This window comes from Haliotis cracherodii, unplaced genomic scaffold, assembly GCF_022045235.1.
Source record: "Haliotis cracherodii isolate W230 unplaced genomic scaffold, xgHalCrac1.p SCAF_17, whole genome shotgun sequence".
NCBI lineage: Eukaryota > Metazoa > Mollusca > Gastropoda > Lepetellida > Haliotidae > Haliotis > Haliotis cracherodii.
Genome location: NW_027266272.1, coordinates 17,187,050 through 17,208,301, shown reverse-complemented (window position 1 = coordinate 17,208,301; position 21,252 = coordinate 17,187,050). Strand labels below are relative to the sequence as shown.

General features: G+C 40.4%; 1 protein-coding gene across 1 annotated transcript in view; it reads right to left on the bottom strand.

Annotated features, from left to right (window-relative positions):
- Positions 1 to 3,294: 3,294 nt before the first annotated feature.
- Positions 3,295 to 21,252, bottom strand: part of LOC139464923 (solute carrier family 28 member 3-like) — a 31,777-nt gene continuing 13,819 nt past the window's right edge. Inside the window, exons 3-12 of the mRNA XM_071246524.1 lie at positions 17,060 to 17,442; positions 16,034 to 16,178; positions 15,489 to 15,677; positions 14,190 to 14,351; positions 12,863 to 12,988; positions 10,830 to 10,960; positions 9,072 to 9,240; positions 8,271 to 8,534; positions 7,340 to 7,520; positions 3,295 to 6,871 (exon numbers count right to left, since the gene is read on the bottom strand). Of these exons, the coding sequence (XP_071102625.1) occupies positions 6,849 to 6,871; positions 7,340 to 7,520; positions 8,271 to 8,534; positions 9,072 to 9,240; positions 10,830 to 10,960; positions 12,863 to 12,988; positions 14,190 to 14,351; positions 15,489 to 15,677; positions 16,034 to 16,178; positions 17,060 to 17,442 (1,773 nt within the window). The 3' untranslated portion in view covers positions 3,295 to 6,848. The remainder of the gene's footprint in view (positions 6,872 to 7,339; positions 7,521 to 8,270; positions 8,535 to 9,071; positions 9,241 to 10,829; positions 10,961 to 12,862; positions 12,989 to 14,189; positions 14,352 to 15,488; positions 15,678 to 16,033; positions 16,179 to 17,059; positions 17,443 to 21,252) is intronic.

Here is a 21,252-nt window from a genome sequence, read left to right as displayed (position 1 = left end):
TTTGTATATGTGTTCATGGTTTATCAATAAGTGATCATTGTCAGTGTTTAGTTTAGTTTTAATGTTCTACAACTAGTTTTAAGTCAATCTGTGATATATTGCTAGTTATCTTACCGTCCTTCGTTGAAGTTTTTATTAATATTGTCTTACTCGTTCAAGTCACATATTATGGCTGAAATATTGCCGACGTGACTTTAATTAAACTCACTCACTCACTCTAGTAATCCGTGAAAAAACAATTTTCCCGGGATTGCCCAGTTCAGATCAAGTACCTATTTGCGACTGAAGTTGTAGTTTTGGAACTTCCTTGTGCAGCCAAAGCAATTTTAGTCTATAGGACAAAGCTTTTATTTAGGTGTGCGTCTAATCTTAATTATCCAAGAGACCTATTTTGGGGATAGTTGCTCAGTGCTTATTTCCCCCTATCTAACCAAGCCGAGAAAATTCCCTCATTAGAGTGTTTGGTTAAATTACTCCCAGGTGTTAGTGGGTGTTAGTGGTTCCCAGGTGTTAATTGGCTTTCTATGCGTCTTGTCAATTAAGTAAGGATACGATTCATGGATGAAGAACTTCTTTATTGCAATTAGCAGCGACGTTTCGGTGTAGGTTCTAACACCGTTATCAAGTAAGTGACGAAACGTTTCTCCGAATTGTAATAAAAAACTTATTCACCCATAACCTTACTTAGTACTCCAACTTCTAAATGCCACTCAAAGAGTCTTGTTGGTTGTCTTCTCAGAGTGTTGTTTAAGCCGTCTTTTGTAATTGCTGTTATACAGATGCTTAGCTAATGAGTTTGTATATGTGTTCATGGTTTATCAATAAGTGATCATTGTCAGTGTCAATTGGGGTCTTGATCCTCTGTTTCGATACCTTCAGCTAATAATAAAACTGTACCACGTTTTATATTATTACTTTATTCTTATTTAATGAAACCCTGGTCTCAGCTGGAGCACAGCTGCGTGACATTATGAAAATGTAGACCAAACGTCATAAGCATGCCAATGTCCATGTTGTATGTTCTGAGAAATGATTTTCGAGAAATTAGCTTGATTACTAAATCAATGGAGGATCTGTCACCACCATAAAAAAAACAGTTGCTTGAGTGAATGCTACTTTACTTCACAGTCTGTCTGTAATATTACATTGATATCACAGCAGCATGTTGATAGTGAATGAGTGAGTTTAGTTGGGTTTAACGCCGCATTTAACATTATTCCAGTTTTATCGCGGTGGGTCAGCTTAATGTGGGAGGAAAGCCTGAAGTGATGCAGGTCTCAGGCGTTTACCACTTCGGTGAAACCCACGAGCACGGGTATGGTGCTGACAAACCTAGAAACATAATCGGGGCGAACCGGGATTCGAACCCACAATCATAGGTTTCTGGCGTGCCCAAGGGACGCAACTCTGCACAGCGAATCGCGGCGCCTTAGACGACTGGGCCACCCGTGCCCCCCAGCATGTTAATAAGAGAGGAATGGTTAATGGCATTAGCAATAGTCTGTCGAGGGGCACAATGGCACATTTGCCGGGCCAATACGTTTTGGTGGTTCTTGTGACAAATAAAAACCCATTTCCATTAAGGCAGAGGACATTATACGACTCCAGCTATATCATAATGGTGTGATTATGAATCACTATCAAATGGTGATGATTTGTATATCAGGTGCTTTTGAAACACGACATTATGTGAAACCTTTCTTCTATCCAGCAACCCACCACAATGACCACACATACAAGCTTTCCCTCAACACAAAACGTAAATGCCATAGAATAACCAGCCTCTATTATCCCACGAAACAGATTCCATTGGGCGTAAAAGACAAAACAACAGTGCCATTATATGAATGGATAACTGACAATCAGTGATAATATCGTGAAGATCCGGGGTACAATAGGTCGTAAAAGGCGACTATGCTTGTCCTAATACAGAGAGGGGTAGAATAGGTCTTCAGCAACCCATGCTTGCCGTAAAAGGTGACTATGCTTGTCGTAAAAGGCGACTAACAGGATTGAGTGGTCAGGCTCGCTGACTTGGTTGGTGCATGTCATCGATCCCAATTGCGTGGAATGATGTTCATGATGTCAATCACTAGATTGTCTTGTCCAGATTCGATTATTGACAGACCGCCGTCATACAGCTGGAATATTGAGTGTGGCGTTAATCAACAAACCAAAAAATCAGCGATAAAGCCAGAAAATCGTAAGTGCTTTTACTGATCCGGCATTGAGTGGGATAATCATTGTGTGAGTGAGTCAGTTTTGTGTGACGCCACTTTGGGCAGTATTCCAGTAACACCACGGCCTATGGTGTGGGTCGAAAGTGACGCAGATGTCATACGTTTACCATTTGGGAAAAATACAGGAGCACTGGAATAAGATTATTGGGCCAACCATGCCAGTGATGGACTGGGAGTATCGGGGTAATGGTGCATACAAAATATTCTTTTTGTCAGCTGATAATATTATTGTTCGATGTCAATAACTTGTGTTATTATTTCCTTGACACCCTTCTTCAGCTGCCCACATGCTGTCACATGCTCACCCACATGCTTCCATATGACATGCATGATTTGAAAATAATCGTGGTAATGCATCTTCCAAATCTTGACTGAAATGGTAAATCTCTTTCTTAGTCCAATTATCTAACCGTGATTACAAAGACATCTTATAGGATGGACCTCATCAGTCTTTAAAGTCGACTTACAGATGTGTCTTACAAGTTTGAGTCCATCTTGGTGCACCTTGCGCGTTTGGATAGTCGTCAGTTTGAATTCAAACTGGTGAAAGTCCGTCCACACACATCCCTTTAGTGCCAGTGTATTATTTTAGGAATTGGACTTCTCGTGCATTTCAGGTTAGAACCGATCCCCAGCAAGACATGTTTCTTGCAGTCTCATTGAAATAAGATCTTAGTTCTCGCTACGGCTAAACAAAGATCTGAGGGCATCCCATTACGGGTCACGTCAGACTGACCTTTCGCGAACTTTGACCGACCAATGGAATGACTAACAAGAAGTCGACAATAGCCAATCAAAAGGCAGCTTAATCTTTATGGCACGAGTTTCAAACTGGTGACTACGCTTCGAAACATAGTTTGACATACACTCGATTAAAAAATAGCCCATAACTGTCGTGCGGATTGTGTTGTTTTTTCGAGGGTTACACGACCAAAAATCACATTCCAACCGTAACTTTTATGATCTGATAAGCGATGCTCTGATTGGTCTGATTGGTCGTTCTGACATTACCCGCAATGGAATGTCCTCAGATCTTTGTTAAGCAGTAGCGAGAACTAAGATCTGATGTTAATGAGGTTGTGTTTCGTAAAGTGGCGATTAATTTAGTCGACTTTGTGATTTGGGTGATTGCGTGTCATCATATCCCGACCACGTGAGACATTGCTCATACTATTCATCACTGGTTTTATTTGGAACCTACTTCTGTCCAGGGTGTCGTCGTATAGCTGGAATATTATTACAGAGAGCTGCGTTTAACAAAAATAATGTTAAATTTGAACGTGGACCGCTGAAGGTGCTGACCCATTGATGACCAACAGGACAATCATCAAGTGCATAACTTGATGTCAGCTTCATGTCTGGATCCACGGGGTCCTAATCAGTATTAACATTCACTCTCTATGTCACATCGTTGATGTTACGAAGTTTTTAACATTATAAAAGCTACGGAAGTCTCTCATTAGGAGTCTGTACAGGTAAGAGTTCAAACACAGCATAAATAGAAACGTTTATTAATAAAATATGTACAAATGATTTAAAAAAAACATACACAAATCATGCCTTCTGTTACATGTCGTTTAAACGTGTACATTGTCACATTGCGTTAATCCACTAGATCTCGATAGATCAAATGCTGGTTCATAAACTGAGGGGAAAAGGAAGTATATCGAGTTTGTTTTTTCTGCAATTCAGAATTGAAAGAACTGTTGTTAAATATGATTATGTCTATTACCATCACTCATTTCTGCAACAGTTTGTAAAAATGTAATCTTCTGTTGGGTAATTTTGTGTACAAATAAACTTTATCATCCAAAACTGGCTCCCACAGGAGATATCACTAAGCAGTAGCGAGAACTAAGATCTGATGTTAATGAGGTTGTGTTTCGTAAAGTGGCGATTAATTTAGTCGACTTTGTGATTTGGGTGATTGCGTGTCATCATACCCCGACCACGTGAGACATTGCTCATACTATTCGTCACTGGTTTTATTTGGAACCTACTTCTGTCCAGGGTGTCGTCGTATAGCTGGAATATTATTACAGAGAGCTGCGTTTAACAAAAATAATGTTAAATTTGAACGTGGACCGCTGAAGGTGTTGACCCATTGATGACCAACAGGACAATCATCAAGTGCATAACTTGATGTCAGCTTCATGTCTGGATCCACGGGGTCCTAATCAGTATTAACATTCACTCTCTATGTCACATCGTTGATGTTACGAAGTTTTTAACATTATAAAAGCTACGGAAGTCTCTCATTAGGAGTCTGTACAGGTAAGAGTTCAAACACAGCATAAATAGAAACGTTTATTAATAAAATATGTACAAATGATTTAAAAAAAAACATACACAAATCATGCCTTCTGTTACATGTCGTTTAAACGTGTACATTGTCACATTGCTTTAATCCACTAGATCTCGATATATCAAATGCTGGTTCATAAACTGAGGGGAAAAGGAAGTATATCGAGTTTGTTTTTTCTGCAATTCAGAATTGAAAGAACTGTTGTTAAATATGATTATGTCTATTACCATCACTCATTTCTGCAACAGTTTGTAAAAATGTAATCTTCTGTTGGGTAATTTTGTGTACAAATAAACTTCATCATCCAAAACTGGCTCCCACAGGAGATATCACTTGGGTGAGATCGAGCGGTATCTACAGTGTAGATATCGCTTCAATGAAATCGATCACAATTCTTTGCAGACCATTGTGACGTTATTGGCTACCATGACGTCACAATCAAATGACATCACCAATGGCTCTGCTACTGAAACTGTTAGCAGTACGTTTTACACTTAAGACACTGCTTATTACTGTCTACAAACTGAAAAAAACTGGAAGAATGATGTTGGATGATAAATAAAATCTCACCCTAATGTCTTTTGACAAGCCTCGGAGTTTTGCCACTTATAGATTTAAAAAAAACTCGTGTTGATATATTTGATATCAAAAGACACTCGGGTGAGATTCTCTATGTTTCAATGAAGACTGGGGTGAGAAATCAAGCTGCAACCACATGACCCCTACCCCTAATTTAGATGAGACAAGATGTATGAGATACCCATTAGCAGCTGTGTAAAGCTGTCTTTCTTTCATTCTTTCTTTAACAAAGTAACACCATATAGAACTATTCTTTGAGTACTGCTCATTTTTTATATAATATCGCCAACTTAAGATGTTTTCAATTGAAAATCAAACATATAAATCAAAGGAGAGGTATAATAATTTTTCTTTTGCCCTCAGTTTGATTGAATCATTGTGATATATCACAACATGCGATATAAGCAACACAGAATAGCTGAGAATTATACATTTGAGCAAATAAACATTTCTAATAAATCGTGTAATCAATTCAAGTTTATGTTTGAATTAACCCTCAGTTTAGAAATATAGAAACTTGACATATAGAATAACTCATTCTAAGTTAAGCTATCATCCACAAAATTCTCAACAATAATCATGTTTAACAAACATATTTTGATACAAACAATGAAAAGTAGAAGCGACAAATTTTGTAAGTTTAAAAACATTCAAGTTCACAATTGCCTGATGATTTATACGAATAAACATACGAATCTCCAACAGTAATGGTTGATTATTTGGTTGGAATATCGTGTACATGGTATTTATCTTAGCCAAGTAAGATATATGAATCAAGGTCAATAGGCATACTGTGTTCAAAATTTGTTCTAAATAGGAATGATTTCTAATGATTATGAAAGTGGGTTTGGAGCTTTCATTTATTTAAACATATTTAATCTGTCCTGAAGTGATTCTGCAGTATTGACACTTTGAGAAAAAATCAATTATTTCAAACAATTATTTTACAAAATCCTTTTGATTTATATTCATTCAAGATTAGTTTTCAAGGAGAGAGGTTTGAGGTGTAATGTTTGTGAATATTTAAGAGAAAAAAAACATGCAGCCGATTGATCAAAGCTTAAAGCAACATGCAAAGTGCCGACAATGATGCGCACGTACAATGTCTCTGTGACAAGGCATTGCTACAGTTTGCCAATGAGATGTGGTCTGAAATATACTTCCGGTGCGGATGGCATAGCAACATATTAGAGTGAGTGAGTGAGTTAGGTTTAACGCCGCTTTTAACAGTATTACAGTTATATCGCGGTGTGTCAGCTCAATGTGGGAGGAAAGCCCGAAGTGATGCAAATCTCAGACGTTTACCACTTCGGTGAAACCCACGAGCACGGGTATGGTGCTGACAAACCTAGAAACATAATCGGGGCGAACCGGGATTCGAACCCACAATCATAGGTTTCTGGCGTGCCCAAGGGACGCAACTCTGCACAGCGAATCGCGGCGCCTTAGACGACTGGGCCACGCGTTCCCAACTTCATTGAAGAAGCAACACTGAGCAATATGGACCCATATGGGCATTGGTTGTTTCTTATTAGCTAATTCAAAAATATATTCAACAAATTGTATCATGTCATATCTCTCTTATGATAAATATGTATTATGCATCATTTCTGCCATTTTCTATCCACCTGAGTCGAGTACGATAATGGTAAATACAGTGTGTGTTTATCTCAATAGTTTCTTGCACTGTAAATCCAGCGATTATATTGTTCCTCACTGATGGCTTAGAATTCTTTGTAAAACAAACCTGCAAAAGAAACAATGAACATATAAGACTAAACATCACATACATGTTCGACAAATTAGTTAATTATTCTATGCTTCGATTTTATACTACGTATTACTTATGATAGCTATTAAATGACAATTGAGACAATCGACGTGGCAGTGCATATACAGTCAACGCCTAAAAGGGGGACAATCATTGAGTGAATGAGTGAGTGAGGTTTTACGCCGCTTTTAGCAATATTCCAGCAATATTCCAGCAATATCACGGCGGGGGACACCAGAAATGGGCTTCACACATTGTACCCATGTCGGGATTCGAACCCGGGTCTTCGGCATGACGAGCGAACGCTTTAACCACGAGGCTACCCGACCGCCGACAATAACTGAAATCTTGGAAATCCTAATGTAATTTGTGTTCCATTGAAGTGCAAAATGCGATGTTCACTTTTCTAAATAAATAATATTGAATTGAATGGTATATTCTTACCCGCAATACATGCTGTGAAAAAACATGCCATATTCCCTGCTATCATGGCCCGCAGTACTATGGAAGAAAGATCCTTCTTCCGAGACGGAGCGAGCGCCGATAGCCCACCCAGGAGGATGCCCATGGATCCAACGTTTGAAAACCCGCATAATGCATACGTTGATATCACCTCTGAGCGTTCCTGGAAGTCAAGACACACCACGAAGCCTTAGACAAAATGCATGTACCAGAGGCAGACATCAGACATGATCATGAACAATTAAAGATTTCATTTTATATGGCATTAGATTGGAATATACGCAGGACTGATCATGACCCACATGTGCAACGTTTGTTTTTTGTTTGTTGTTTAACGCCGCACTCAGCAATATTCCAGTTATATGACGGCGATCTGTAAATAATCGAGTCTGGACCAGACAATCCAGTGATTGACATCATGAGCATCGATCCACGCAACTGGGATCGATGAGATGCATCAACCAAGTCAGTGAGCCTGACCACCCGATCCCGTTAGTCGCCTTTTACGACAAGCATAGTCACCTTTTACGGCAAGCATGGGTTGCTGAAGACCTATTCTACCCCTCTCTGTATTAGGACAGTCATCATACATATATTTAAAAGTGCGTTTGCGTAGACGTTTTATATTTAGAAATACCCCAGTGCCGCGTCAGGCAACAAACAAAAACTTACTCTTTAAGTCTGGACCAGACAATCCAGTAACTGACATAATGAGCATCAATCCACGCAATTGGGATCGATTGCATGCATCAAGTCAGCGAAATTGACAACCCGATCCCCTTAGTCGCCTTTTACGGCAAGCATGGGTTGCTGAAGACCTATTCTACCCCGGATCTTCACGGGTCATATTTGCAACGTCCAACATGTATCTTGCTTACGTGAATATCGTCATAATTAATTTAGCGACCATTACCTCCATGAATCCTCTCTTAAGCGTCATATTCCATTGAGTAAGAACAGCAGCTTGGCCATCCCAGTGCCAATCATCCTGGTAGCCGTAGTTCTGTGTGTAGTTAAGGAACGTCTGTCTGTTTTGCAGCAGTTCTTGAAGAGATTTGTAGGCTATGAACTCGTTCGTGAAGGTCTTCACGCCAATCAGCTCAGCCACGCGACGACAGTCAGATGGCTGTGTACCCATGAACAAGGCTACTGGGTACAGCAGATAGGAGCAAATTAACTGAAAGAAGAAGACAATGTCATGAATGTAGCAATGCATCAGGGTTAGATTTGGTCATGCTTGCCTTAAAATGCGACTATGCTTGTCGTAAGAGACGACTAACGGGATCGGGTGGTCAGGCTCGCTGACTTGGTTGATGCATGTCATTGATCCCAAATGCGTGGATCGATGCTCATGATGTCAATCACTGGATTGTCTGGTCCAGACTCGTTTATTTACAGACCGCCGTCATATAGCTGGAATATTGCTGAGTGCGACGTTGACGGCGGTCTGTAAATAATCGAGTCTGGACCAGACAATCCAGTGATTAATATCATGAGCATCGATCCCCGAAATTGGGATCGATGACATGCATCAACCAAGTCAGCGAGCCTGACCACCCGATCCCGTTAGTCGCCTCTTACGACAAGCATAGTCGCCTTTTACGGCAAGCATGGGACCTATTCTACTCCGGAATCTTCACGGGTCGGAAGGAGTATGAACATAAAACAAACAATGAACCATCCACTCATATGTTAATAAACGATAATATCCTACCTCAAAGGTCAAGCCTTCTATTCCTACCCGGTCCCCAAACCAGGTAAGTGTGGCATTGACGAAGGCGAGGAGAGCGAGAAAAGCAATGACGTTGACAACGATGTTGGCGATAAGGCCGATGGACGTTGATGCACCCTCAGAAGCGGCCTCAATCAGGTTGCGTTGTTGCCTGTGAAGCATGAATTAATGGCAGTGAAGACCACGAGTCATGATCATTGACTAAAAGGATTGATATAGATTTTGAACCGGTGAGATATCTGAAATAAATGTTACCTTTTCATATGGAATGAAACGTTTGAGTAAATACGAAACTGAACGGTCTTTATATCAATGAACAATATTCAAAAGTCTTTGATGAGATTTCGGGTATTTGGTATGAGTATTTGGAATATTTTACCTTTGTGTTATGGTGAACTATATAAAAGTGTACACATATTTTCAATACAAGGTTATAGTTCATATCGATGGTTAATGTAATAGGTGAAATGGGGTTTAACGTCGCGTCCAAGATTATTGCACTTATATAGCGACGTGCATGCACGTGTGTGTTTGTGTGGCTGCTTGTACTAGTCCGGACTGATGCCGATTTATAGTGCTAGCTCACTGAGATACCAGGCCGCAGTTTAACATGAATACCCCACTCAGACATAGTAGACTGACTCCGAGCCGACCAGTCCTTGTTTTAGCCCCTTAATGCCGAGCGCCAGACAGGGTAACAACAAGTACCATCTTTTAACGTCTTTTGGTATGACGCGGTCGGGGATTGAACCCCGGACCTTCCGCTCTCCGGGCGGACGCTCTACCACTAGACCACGGAGGCGGTCCGTTAATGTAATATGTATGATTAATAATATATGTGTTATACCAACACACGAAGGCAAACTCTTTAGTGTACTTTTACTAACAACTCATAGTTAACTATAGACTATAAATGTTTTGCCAAGATGCGGAGACAGTCCTCAGATGACACCATCAACGTGAAAGCAAGAGCTCCTTAGTCATACGAACAAGTCAGAAGTGTCGTATTGAACCGTGAAGATCCGGGGTAGTATAGGTCTTTAGCAACCCATGCATGCCGTAAAAGGCGACTATGCTTGTCGTAACTAACGGGATCGGGTGGTCAGGCTCGCTGACTTGGTTGATGCATGTCATCGATCCCAATTGCGTGGATCGATGTTCATGATGTCAATCACTGGATTGTCTGGTCCAGACTCGATTATTTACAGACCGCCGTCATATAGCTGGAATATTGCTGAGTGCGGCGTTAAACAAGACACAAACAAACAACAAGTGTGCCATTTTCATATTTGTTATACTTACCATTTTCGTGATAATATTATTTATTAAATGATATCAGTTACATGTATGTTTTATTGGTTTCATAAATTATTGACTGATATCATCAAAATACTTCATGATATATGTTAATAGTTGATAGCATCGTGAAATAAAGTAATCAATAGAAATAATAAATGATATCTTGAAATTCATTATGACAGTTATTCTTTTGATACCATGCTTACAATTAATGATATCGTTTGTCCAGTTACTGATATTTTTAAGTCATTTAATGATATGTTTAATTTTTTCCATCATATCAATGATTATCAAGTTTTAGTTATCCTAGCACCTAGAATAACAGATATCAATGATACATTTCATATTTAAGTAAGAATTACTGTTACCATTGAAAGAAATAATGATTCAAGTAAGTCAATGGCAGTCATAATTTTATCTAAGACTGCGCGACAAACTTACCCTTTTTTCATTTTATTATAGTCGTCCGACGACGAAATAGTGACTTCGGTCTCTGGACACATCAGTTTAGAGATGGCGAGGGCCGCAGGGGCGGACATTACTGACGCTGACAGTAAATGATTGGGAGGAACCTGAAGACAGAATTAAATCTGAAGTAAGAGTTTGTGAGGATTATTTGCCACGTGTAACAACTGCATTGAACGTACTGTATCTATTAAACAAGGCTACAGACCATTCCACAAAGCATAAGAAATCGTTGCTAAAGGCATTGTCCATAGTAGGATTCCGGACCATATCATGAGCATGTGTTTAGGAATCACTATCAAAACGGTCATGGTACCAAGTGTTCGCGAAAAGGTGAGGTACCCTGCCCCACCGTAGTCACCCGTCACGAACACATGCAAAGGCAAATCAACTGTTTACTTGAAACAGAAACGGTGAAACATGGTGAAGTCAAAACAGGGACTTGCATCTGACATTTTCGTCAATCCAGGTGTCTACATCAAACGTTTTGAAACTTTTTTTATGCCTTGAATGTCGTACCCTGCATCATGCAACCTCAGGCAAGATTCGCATGGAGGTCTTTTAAACATTCGTAGAAAGAGCATGATCGATTGTACCTCAAAGGTTGTGACTTGTAAACACCAAAGGTTGGAGCTGCAGGAGTATGCTCGACATAAAATGAGAGTTGATTACTGGAAAGTTTAATTTATATAAGTCATCGTTCTTGACATAGTACAGTGCGGTTGGGAATTTATTTTGATATAAACTGATCTAAATCTAAATCTATATAAGAAGATGGGGTGATTTCACTGGTTTTTAAAATTATTTTTACACTCCGTAAGGGCCGACCCGTGAAGATTCCGGGGTAGAATAGGTCTTCAGCAACCCATGCTTGCCGTAAAAGGCGACTACGTTCGTCGTAAAAGGCGACTAACGGGATTGGGTTGTCAGGCTCGCTGACTTGGTTGATGCATGTCATTGATCCCAATTGCGTGGATCGATGCTCATGATATCAATCACTGGATTGTCTGGTCCAGATTATTTACAGACCGCCGTCATATAGCTGGAATATTGCTGTGTGCGGCGTTAAACAACAAAACAATCAACAACCAACTGTAAGGGCCACACAAGCATCCGCATCAAACATCTCTCGTGTCGTACACTTCTGAATCGTCCTTAGCTACAAACTGCGGTATTCAGCCTTCTTCGGGGTGATTCCGTTGGCAACGAGGTTGTGCCAGTACGCTCTTTTCCATTTGTAAATCATCACGTTAATGGTGAACATGATTACAGATCCGGGTTGTCCTCTGGTTGATGTAATTTGTAAACAGAGATAGCCATTCTGAATGTGAATTACTGTTACTGCAGAGTTATTTCAAACCAACTGGTACAACTTTAAATTGTTTTTAATTAACACTGTGATTGAAAAGTTATTTGAAAGTTTTTGGTCATTTTTCTTTACACTGTCGCCCCTACAATGGTTGATTTCCAAGAAATGACTTCATTGATGTAATTAAATATATAACTATGGATGGTTATTTGATCAATTATATTTTTTAAAACCTGTCTGTATTGTAACGATTATTTTAAACGTTTGTTTGTTTGTTTGTTTGTTTGTTTGTTTGTTGATACTGCACTCAGCAATATTTCAGCCACGTGACGGCGGTTTGTAAATAATCGAGTCTGAACCAAGCAATGACACCAGTAATTGATATTATGAGCATCGATCCACGCAACTTGGATACGATGACATACATCGACCACGTTAGTGAGCCTGACCACCCGATCCCGTTTGTCGTATTTCAAGAATATAGGTAATTAATCTTGAACTTAATATCTTTTACTGTGACCCTTTAAAAAATCCACACTCAGACAACCTCAAATTTCAAAACACAGGAGGTTTATCTTCTAAATGAATACATGGAACAAAGTATAAAATATGTCTCTATATTTTCATTTTTGCGACCAAAGTTGTTGCTTCAAATAAGGTTGTAATGATATATCACTCTGGAGATTACATAATTGCTTACCCCAAACCCAATGTAGGCTCCAAGAACACTTCCTGCAATTGTAGCGAATCCTCCTGTCATCACTGCATGGAGCTCAGATTTTGTCATCGTATCCAAGAATGGCTTTATCATAAGAGGAGCTTCAGTCTGAAAACCGACAATACTGGGGTTGTTCACAATGGCAAGTTCAGGTATTCCAGATCTAGGTGGCTGCATGATTCTGTGGCAAATTGTAGAAAACATAGAACAAGTTAAACTTGGTTTTAAAAAACCAGGATGCATTAAACAGACTGGTCTTATTAATGGAACCTTGGCGGACAATCTGCCCTGCGAGCCTAACTAGCATGAACATGAAAGCGACACACCCCTTTCCATAATCATAAGTCCACTCAGACTATGACTATGTGCTTAAGAATCACTATCAAATAGTGATGATACCAGGTGTTCGCGAAAAGCTGGAGCGTATCTTGCCACATGCAAAGGCAAATGAATTGCTTACCTGAAGAAACGCGAAAGCATTAGATACAAGTCAAGACCCGTGATGATTCCGGGGTAGAATATGTCTTCAGCACCCCACGCTTGCCATAAAAGGTGACTATGCTTGTCGTAAAAGGCGACTAACGGGATCGGGTGGTCAGGCTCACTGACTTGGTTGATGCATGTCATCGATCCCAGTTGCGTGGATCGATGCTCATGATGTCAATCACTGGATTGTCTGGTCCAGACTCGATTATTTACAGACCGCCGTCATATAGCTGGAATATTGCTGAGTGCGGCGTTAAACAACAAACCAACCAACCCAAGATACAAATCAAAATAAGAAACAACATCGGGTATCATTTTAGTCAATGATGCATGTGTCTCCCACAAGTCCACAGTAAAAGTGTTCACGTCAAACACGTCCAGCCCTACACTCCCGCCACTCACGCAATTTGCATTAAAGAGTAAGTTTTTGTTTGTTGCCTGACGCGGCACTGGGGTATTTCTAAATATAAAACGTCTACGCAAACGCACTTTTAAATATATGTATGATGACTGTCCTAATACAGAGAGGGGTAGAATAGGTCTTCAGCAACCCATGCTTGCCGTAAAAGGCGACTATAGATGCTTGTCGTAAAAGGCGACTAACGGGGTCGGGTAGTCAGGCTCGCTGACTTGGTTGATGCATGTCATCGATCCCAATTGCGTGGATCGATGCTCATGATATTAATCACTGGATTGTCTGGTCCAGACTCGATTATTTACAGACCGCCGTCATATAGCTGGAATATTGCTGAGTGCGGCGTTAAACAACAAACCAAACCAAACCAAACCTAATACAGAGAAGAAATGTAAGGGAATTAAGTACCATTCCGACAAAAATGTTGCCCGCAGCATTCAGCGATTCCGCTGGTGTCGTTCCCAGACAGAAGGACAGGAAGCGCCCAAAGACTTTAACAATCGCTTGCATGACACCCAGGTAATAGGTGATGGAGATGAAGGCGCTGAAGAAAGTGACCACAGGCATAATCTGAAAACAGATGGTTCATGTGTTAGATGGCTTGCGGAGGAGATACACGTAAGAGAGTGAGTGAGTTTGGTTTAACGCAACTTTTAACAGTATTTCAATACTATCACGGCGTGTCAGCTTAATGTGGGAGGAAAGCTCGAAGTGATGCAGGTCTTAGACGTTTACCACTTCGTTGAAACCCACGAGCATAGGTAGGGTGCTGACAAACCTAGAAACATAATCGGGGCAATCTGGGATTCGAACCCACAATCATAGGTTTCTGACGCAACTCTGCACAGCGAATCGCGGCGCCTAAGACGACTGGGCCACCCGTACCACCACACGTAAGAGAGAGAATTTATGGATGTAAACGTCTTGATTATGAGGAACACAACGTTTCGGAGTATATCGTTACTCCTTCTTCAGGTGAATGCAATTTAAACAACATGAGCGTATTATGAATCAGTGCGCATGTTGGTCCGTATATGTGTGATGTTGAATTAAGACAGAGTACCTATCTATTACCATAAGACCGCCTCCGTGGTCTAGTGGTAGAGCGTCCGCCCGGAGAGCGGAAGGTCCGGAGTTTGATCCCCGGCCGCGTCATACCAAAAGACATTAAAAGATGGTACTTGTTGTTACCCTGTCTAACGCTCGGCATTAAGGGGCTAAAGCAAGGACTGGTCGGCTCGGAGTCAGTATACTGTGTCTGAGTGGGGTATTTTTGTTAAACTGCGGCATGGTATCTCAGTGAGCTAGCACTATAAATAGGTATTAGTCCGGACTAGTACAAGCAGCCAGCCACACACACACACACACACACACACACACACACACACACACACACACACACACACACACACACACGTGCATGCACGTCGCTATATAAGTGCAATAATCTTGGACGCGACGTTAAACCCAATTTCACCTCACCTATTACCATAAAATTGTCTCCCTTCTGGATTTGAAATCGGATGTATGCACAATACAGACAGTGGATGATAAATAAAAATAGCTGAAGATGTTCCTATATGAAGATGATATTATTTTTGAGTATTTTGAGGATGCATTGTTTGATAGGTATTACTTAGAAGTTGGTGGATGACAAAGTAGACACAATTTATGGATAACAACTTTTTACAAAAAAAACATACTTACAGAAAACGCAAAGAAATGAAGCCCAGGTTTGTCAAAGACGAACTCAGATCCAGCATTAGTGTGAGCCAGAAACTCTGTTACTCGATCACCAAGCCACTTGAACCCATCGTATCCCCACTGTGTCCGCAGGATGATGGCAGCAAAGAAGAACTGCAGAGCCAGTCCCCAGAACACGGGGTGCCAGTCGACCTGAATTCCAAATATTGAAGACATGCTGATCATGAAAGAATAACATTGGAGGATGCGGTCATTTATGTCTAAATTGTTTGGTCTCTTTGGGTTGTCAGCTGGAGCTCAGAATCGAGCGTGAAGCCTCACAAAAACGGTGGTTGATATCGAGAACATCCATGCACATTATAATGCTGACAAGGGTGAAAGTTGATACTTGCTCATCCTTCCAAGAACAACCAATACACAAATGTGGTTTAAACAAGTCATCGATGGGGTGCACAGAGTTACTTCTGACTGGGTATTCTCACGAAAGGGGTCATGGGATTTGTTTATAGATGGCATTACTTCCAAAGTGGATGAGGTGCGCTACCCACCCTTCCAGGGTTAGTGGAGGTGATGAAGCACAAGATGATGAAGGCAGCAAGACCTGCCAGGGATATCAGGTTGTCAGGTGTGGGGATGGCCACCTCAATCACCAGGATCACGATGATGGCAATCATGCACAACACGTACATCACACTGAAACATGGTAAATAGAAATGATAATCACCGGCCCCAAATCTGTTCCTATAGCACGACTGTAAACGAGGTGAGGGAGTGAATATGAAAACCTGTAACTTTGCAAACCAATAGCTATGGTACGGCATTAAATATAATATAATATAATATAATATAATATAATATAATATATATAATATAATATAATATAATATATATATAATATAATATAATATAATATAATATAATATAATATAATATATGTGTCAGCATGTAGGAGAGGTGGGTGAGTGGGTTTTGGTTTTGAATGCCCCTTTGAACAGGATCTCAACCCGTGAAGATGCGGGGTAGAATAGGTCTTCTACAACCCAGGCTTGCCGTAAAAGGCGACTATGCTTGTCGTAAAAGGCGACTAACGGGATCGGGTGGATTGTCTGGTCCAGACTCGATTATTTACAGACCGCAGTCATATAGCTGGAATATTGCTGAGTGCGGCGTTAAACATCAATCAAACAAACAATTTCATGAGTTTGCGACATAACTTTGGAGGAAAGCCCCAAAAGGCCATAGACGTATGTACGACTTTGGAAACCCACAAACACAGGCGATGTGGATGGACTTTGCTGCGTCTCAGGCCACAGAGCCACGTGTGCCCAGTGCTACAGTGGCACCGATCAGTAGCTATAGCTGTAATTTGGGTGAAGTGACCAGATTGATTTTCATTAAAGTGTTGGTCGTGCACAGTAAATACAAATTTGTGAAACAGAATATCATTAAGGTAGTAGCTCCTTCACGAAGGCAATCGATTCCGATTAGAAGGCATATACCCCCCCCCCCCCCCCCCCCCCAAATTCCCAAACACTCATACCTATTGCTTTTTAACATTAACTAGGATGACTCACTATCTAACAACTCTCATTTTTTTGGCATTGTCTGTGTTAGTGAACGTCTCTCCACATGCTTCAAACGGGGACTTGATGTAGTCCCACATCAGATTCATCACGATGAGAAAAACAACAAATATGGTCAATACTAAAAGTCTGTAGGAAGCCTCATCGCCAAATTTGTAGTACATGGCATAGCCAAAATATGCCATGTATAGCAGAAATACAACAATAGCAATGATTCTCCATATCCATGTAGCGTTTTCCTTGTAAACAGATATGACTTTTGCTTGCGCTGATGTGATGCCTCTTTGACAACAATTCATATCGTCATCCATCTGGTTTTCGGGATCATATGGAAGGTTGTTCTTGCGATGCCTCAGTCCAGTCTCTTCTTGTGTCTGAATAATAAAATATTTATTTCATCACCTTATATCATCTACACTACTCAAATTTCTGCACATGTTCTTTATTTGCCTTTGCATAATATAAAGTGTAGAGTAGTTAGACTTCGTACGTGAGGACACGTTTGTTGGTGGGCGAGATGGGTTTGCGTCGCTGTCATCAATATTTCAGACCCATGAAGATCCGGGGGAGACTAGGTCTTCAGCAACCCATGCTTGCCGTTAAAGACGACTATGCTTGTCGTAAGAGGCGACTAACGGGGTCGGGTGGTCAGGCTCGCTGACTTGGTTGATGCACGTCATCAATCCCAATTGCGTGGATCGATGCTTATGATATCAATCACTGGATTGTCTGGTCCAGACTCGATTATTTACAGACCGCCGTCATATAGCTGGAATATTGCTGAGTGCGGCGTAATACAACAAACCAACCAACCATCAATATTACAACAATTTATTTGCGGGTGAGACCAGAAATGTGCTTCACATATTGTACCCATGATGGGATTCCAACCTGTAACTTCAACCATTCGGCTACCCCTCCGTCCCTCACAAGTGGAAACAATATAGGCACACACATAGACAAATCGTGTACATTGTGTGCATCTGTCAGGCAGAATGTGTACGTGTGGGAAGTATTTGTAGAATGCATATATAACGAACTTCCCATTTCGAATCAAATAGGTGAATTTTGATATTAACTTCATATAAAGTACACAAAACTCGAAATATCACAACAAGCTGCTAATAGACAAGGGTGGTCGGGTAGCCTAGTGGTTAAAGCGTTCGCTCGTCACGCTGAAGACCCGGGCTCGAATCCCGACATGGATACAATGTGTGAAGCCCATTTCTGGTGTCCCCCACCGTGATACTGCTGGAATATTGCTGGAATATTGCTCGGGTAGAATATGTCGATATAGACTTGTAAATGTAGGTAGAAGGTGTACATGGGGTAGTATATGTCGATATAGACTTGTAAATGTAGGTAGAAGGTGTACATGGGGTAGTATATGTAGATATAGACTTGTAAATGTAGGTAGGTGTACATTGGGTAGTATATGTAGATATAGACTTGTAAATGTAGGTAGGTGTACATTGGGTAGTATATGTAGATATAGACTTGTAAATGTAGGTAGGTGTACATTGGGTAGTATATGTAGATATAGACTTGTAAATGTAGGTAGGTGTACATTGGGTAGTATATGTAGATATAGACTTGTAAATGTAGGTAGGTGTACATTGGGTAGTATATGTAGATATAGACTTGTAAATGTAGGTAAAAGGTGTACATTGGGTAGTATATGTAGATATAGACTTGTAAATGTAGGTAGGTGTACATTGGGTAGTATATGTAGATATAGACTTGTAAATGTAGGTAGGTGTACATTGGGTAGTATATGTAGATATAGACTTGTAAATGTAGGTAGGTGTACATTGGGTAGTGTATGTAGATATAGACTTGTAAATGTAGGTAGGTGTACATTGGGTAGTATATGTAGATATAGACTTGTAAATGTAGGTAGGTGTACATTGGGTAGTATATGTAGATATAGACTTGTAAATGTAGGTAGGTGTACATTGGTTAGTATATGTAGATATAGACTGTGTTAATGTAGGTAGGTGTACATTGGGTAGTATATGTAGATATAGACTTGTAAATGTAGGTAAAAGGTGTACATAGGGTAGTATATGTAGATATAGACTTGTAAATGTAGGTAGGTGTACATTGGGTAGTATATGTAGATAAAGACTTGTAAATGTAGGTAGGTGTACATTGGGTAGTGTATGTAGATATAGACTTGTAAATGTAGGTAGGTGTACATTGGTTAGTATATGTAGATATAGACTGTGTTAATGTAGGTAGGTGTACTTTGGGTAATATATGTAGATATAGACTTGTAAATGTAGGTAGGTGTACATTGGTTAGTATATGTAGATATAGACTTGTTAATGTAGGTAGGTGTACATTGGGTAATATATGTAGATATAGATTTGTAAATGTAGGTAGAAGGTGTAACTGGGTAGTATATGTAGATATAGACTTGTAAATGTAGGTAGGTGTACATTGGGTAGTATATGTAGATATCGACTGTGAAAATGCAACCATGCACATTTAGATAGACCATGTACATTGTGGGTACACGCACATCGTGGAAGAAGGCGTGAGTGAGTGAGTGAGTGAGTGAGTGAGTGAGTGGAGTTTAACAACGCTTTGAGCAGCATTTTAGTTACATCACGACACCTCAGCTTGTTCAGGGATGACAGTCGGTCTAAGACGTTTATTAGCACGAGTATCCTGCTGACGAACGAACAATAATACTCAGGGTGAAACTGGGATTCCAACGCACGTTCAGGGAATTCTGTCACTCCGTAGGGCAACCCCCCTGTACGGCGATTTGAAGTGCCTCAGAAGACTGGTGACATATATAGAGACGACGCTGGTTGGACTTTCATGTTTGGAATTATTGCACATGCCATATACTTTCATTTGGATTCTCGCGTGGTATCATGATATCAGCATATGGGAACCAAGACACATCTTGACCAACCACAGATAAACAGGATAAGGATAATTGTATTCAGCTTTCTATTGAAATCATCTCATGTGTAGATACAATAGTGTAACTAGCCAGTTCTTGTGGACATCGATCTACGTCTTGTTTACATTCAAGAGATCCAATGTGGGACAAGGTGAATTAATTAGGTTTGTATCGCGAGCCACTCATGGGTGTGGAGGTGTCCACGAAACAGCCGTGTCACCTTCTTACAAGATTGTTTTACTGGGAAAGTACAGCCAGTCCTGACGTGTTCATGACACACAATAGAAATGTTAAAACAAACGGATAATCTTATCCTCTAATATTTAAGATGTAATCATTGTTTTGTTTGTTTGTTTGTTTGTTTGTTTGTTGTTCAACTCCGCACTCGGCAATGATCCAGCTATATGATGGCGGTCTGTAAACAATCAAGTCTGGACCAGACAATCCAGTGATTGACATCATGAGCATCGGTCCACCCAATTGGGATATGAAGACATGCCTCTACCAAATCAGCGAGCCTGAGTCGCCTCCTAAGACATGCACCATGGGATGATGAAGGCCAATTCTAACCAAGTTTCAGAGGTTGTATTCATCCTGAATATAACTTTAGCACTGTAACATGTAAACCTTATTTGATAACTGTGTTAACTTATTTATTCCACAAATCGTAAAAAATAAAAATAAAACACACGTTGTATGTGATATCATTAAATAATTAAAACGTGGTTTTATTGAAAAAAAATTGAAAGTATTAGTTCCGTTCCTATAACTCTCTCTCACTCACTCACTCACTCACTCACTCACTCACTCATGAAATTGTCATCCGATCTAGCAGTAAGATACTGTGTTATCGGATCAGTAAACAATGCAATTTTTAAGACGCATTAAAATAATACTGCGGGAATATTTCCTGCCATATTTATCATCTGTAGTACTCGGTTGGTTTAATTTCTAGAGAAGATTGGTCGTACCAAAGAAGCGAGCGTAATGTGCTTGGTACGTTTAACATCATCACAAGCGTCTCTGGTTAACCACATTGCCAACAATGAGCATGTTTCATTGTCGTAAACGTTTCAGTTACTCATCTAAAATACGTTTTTTTTGAAACTGTAATTTCTACACTTTAATGCGGGGGCACGGGTGGCCCAGTCGTCTAAGGCGCTGCGATTCGCTGTGCAGAGTTGTGTCCCTTGGGCACGCCAGAAACCTATGATTGTGGGTTTGAATCCCGGTTCGCCCCGATTATGTTTCTAGGTTTGTCAGCACC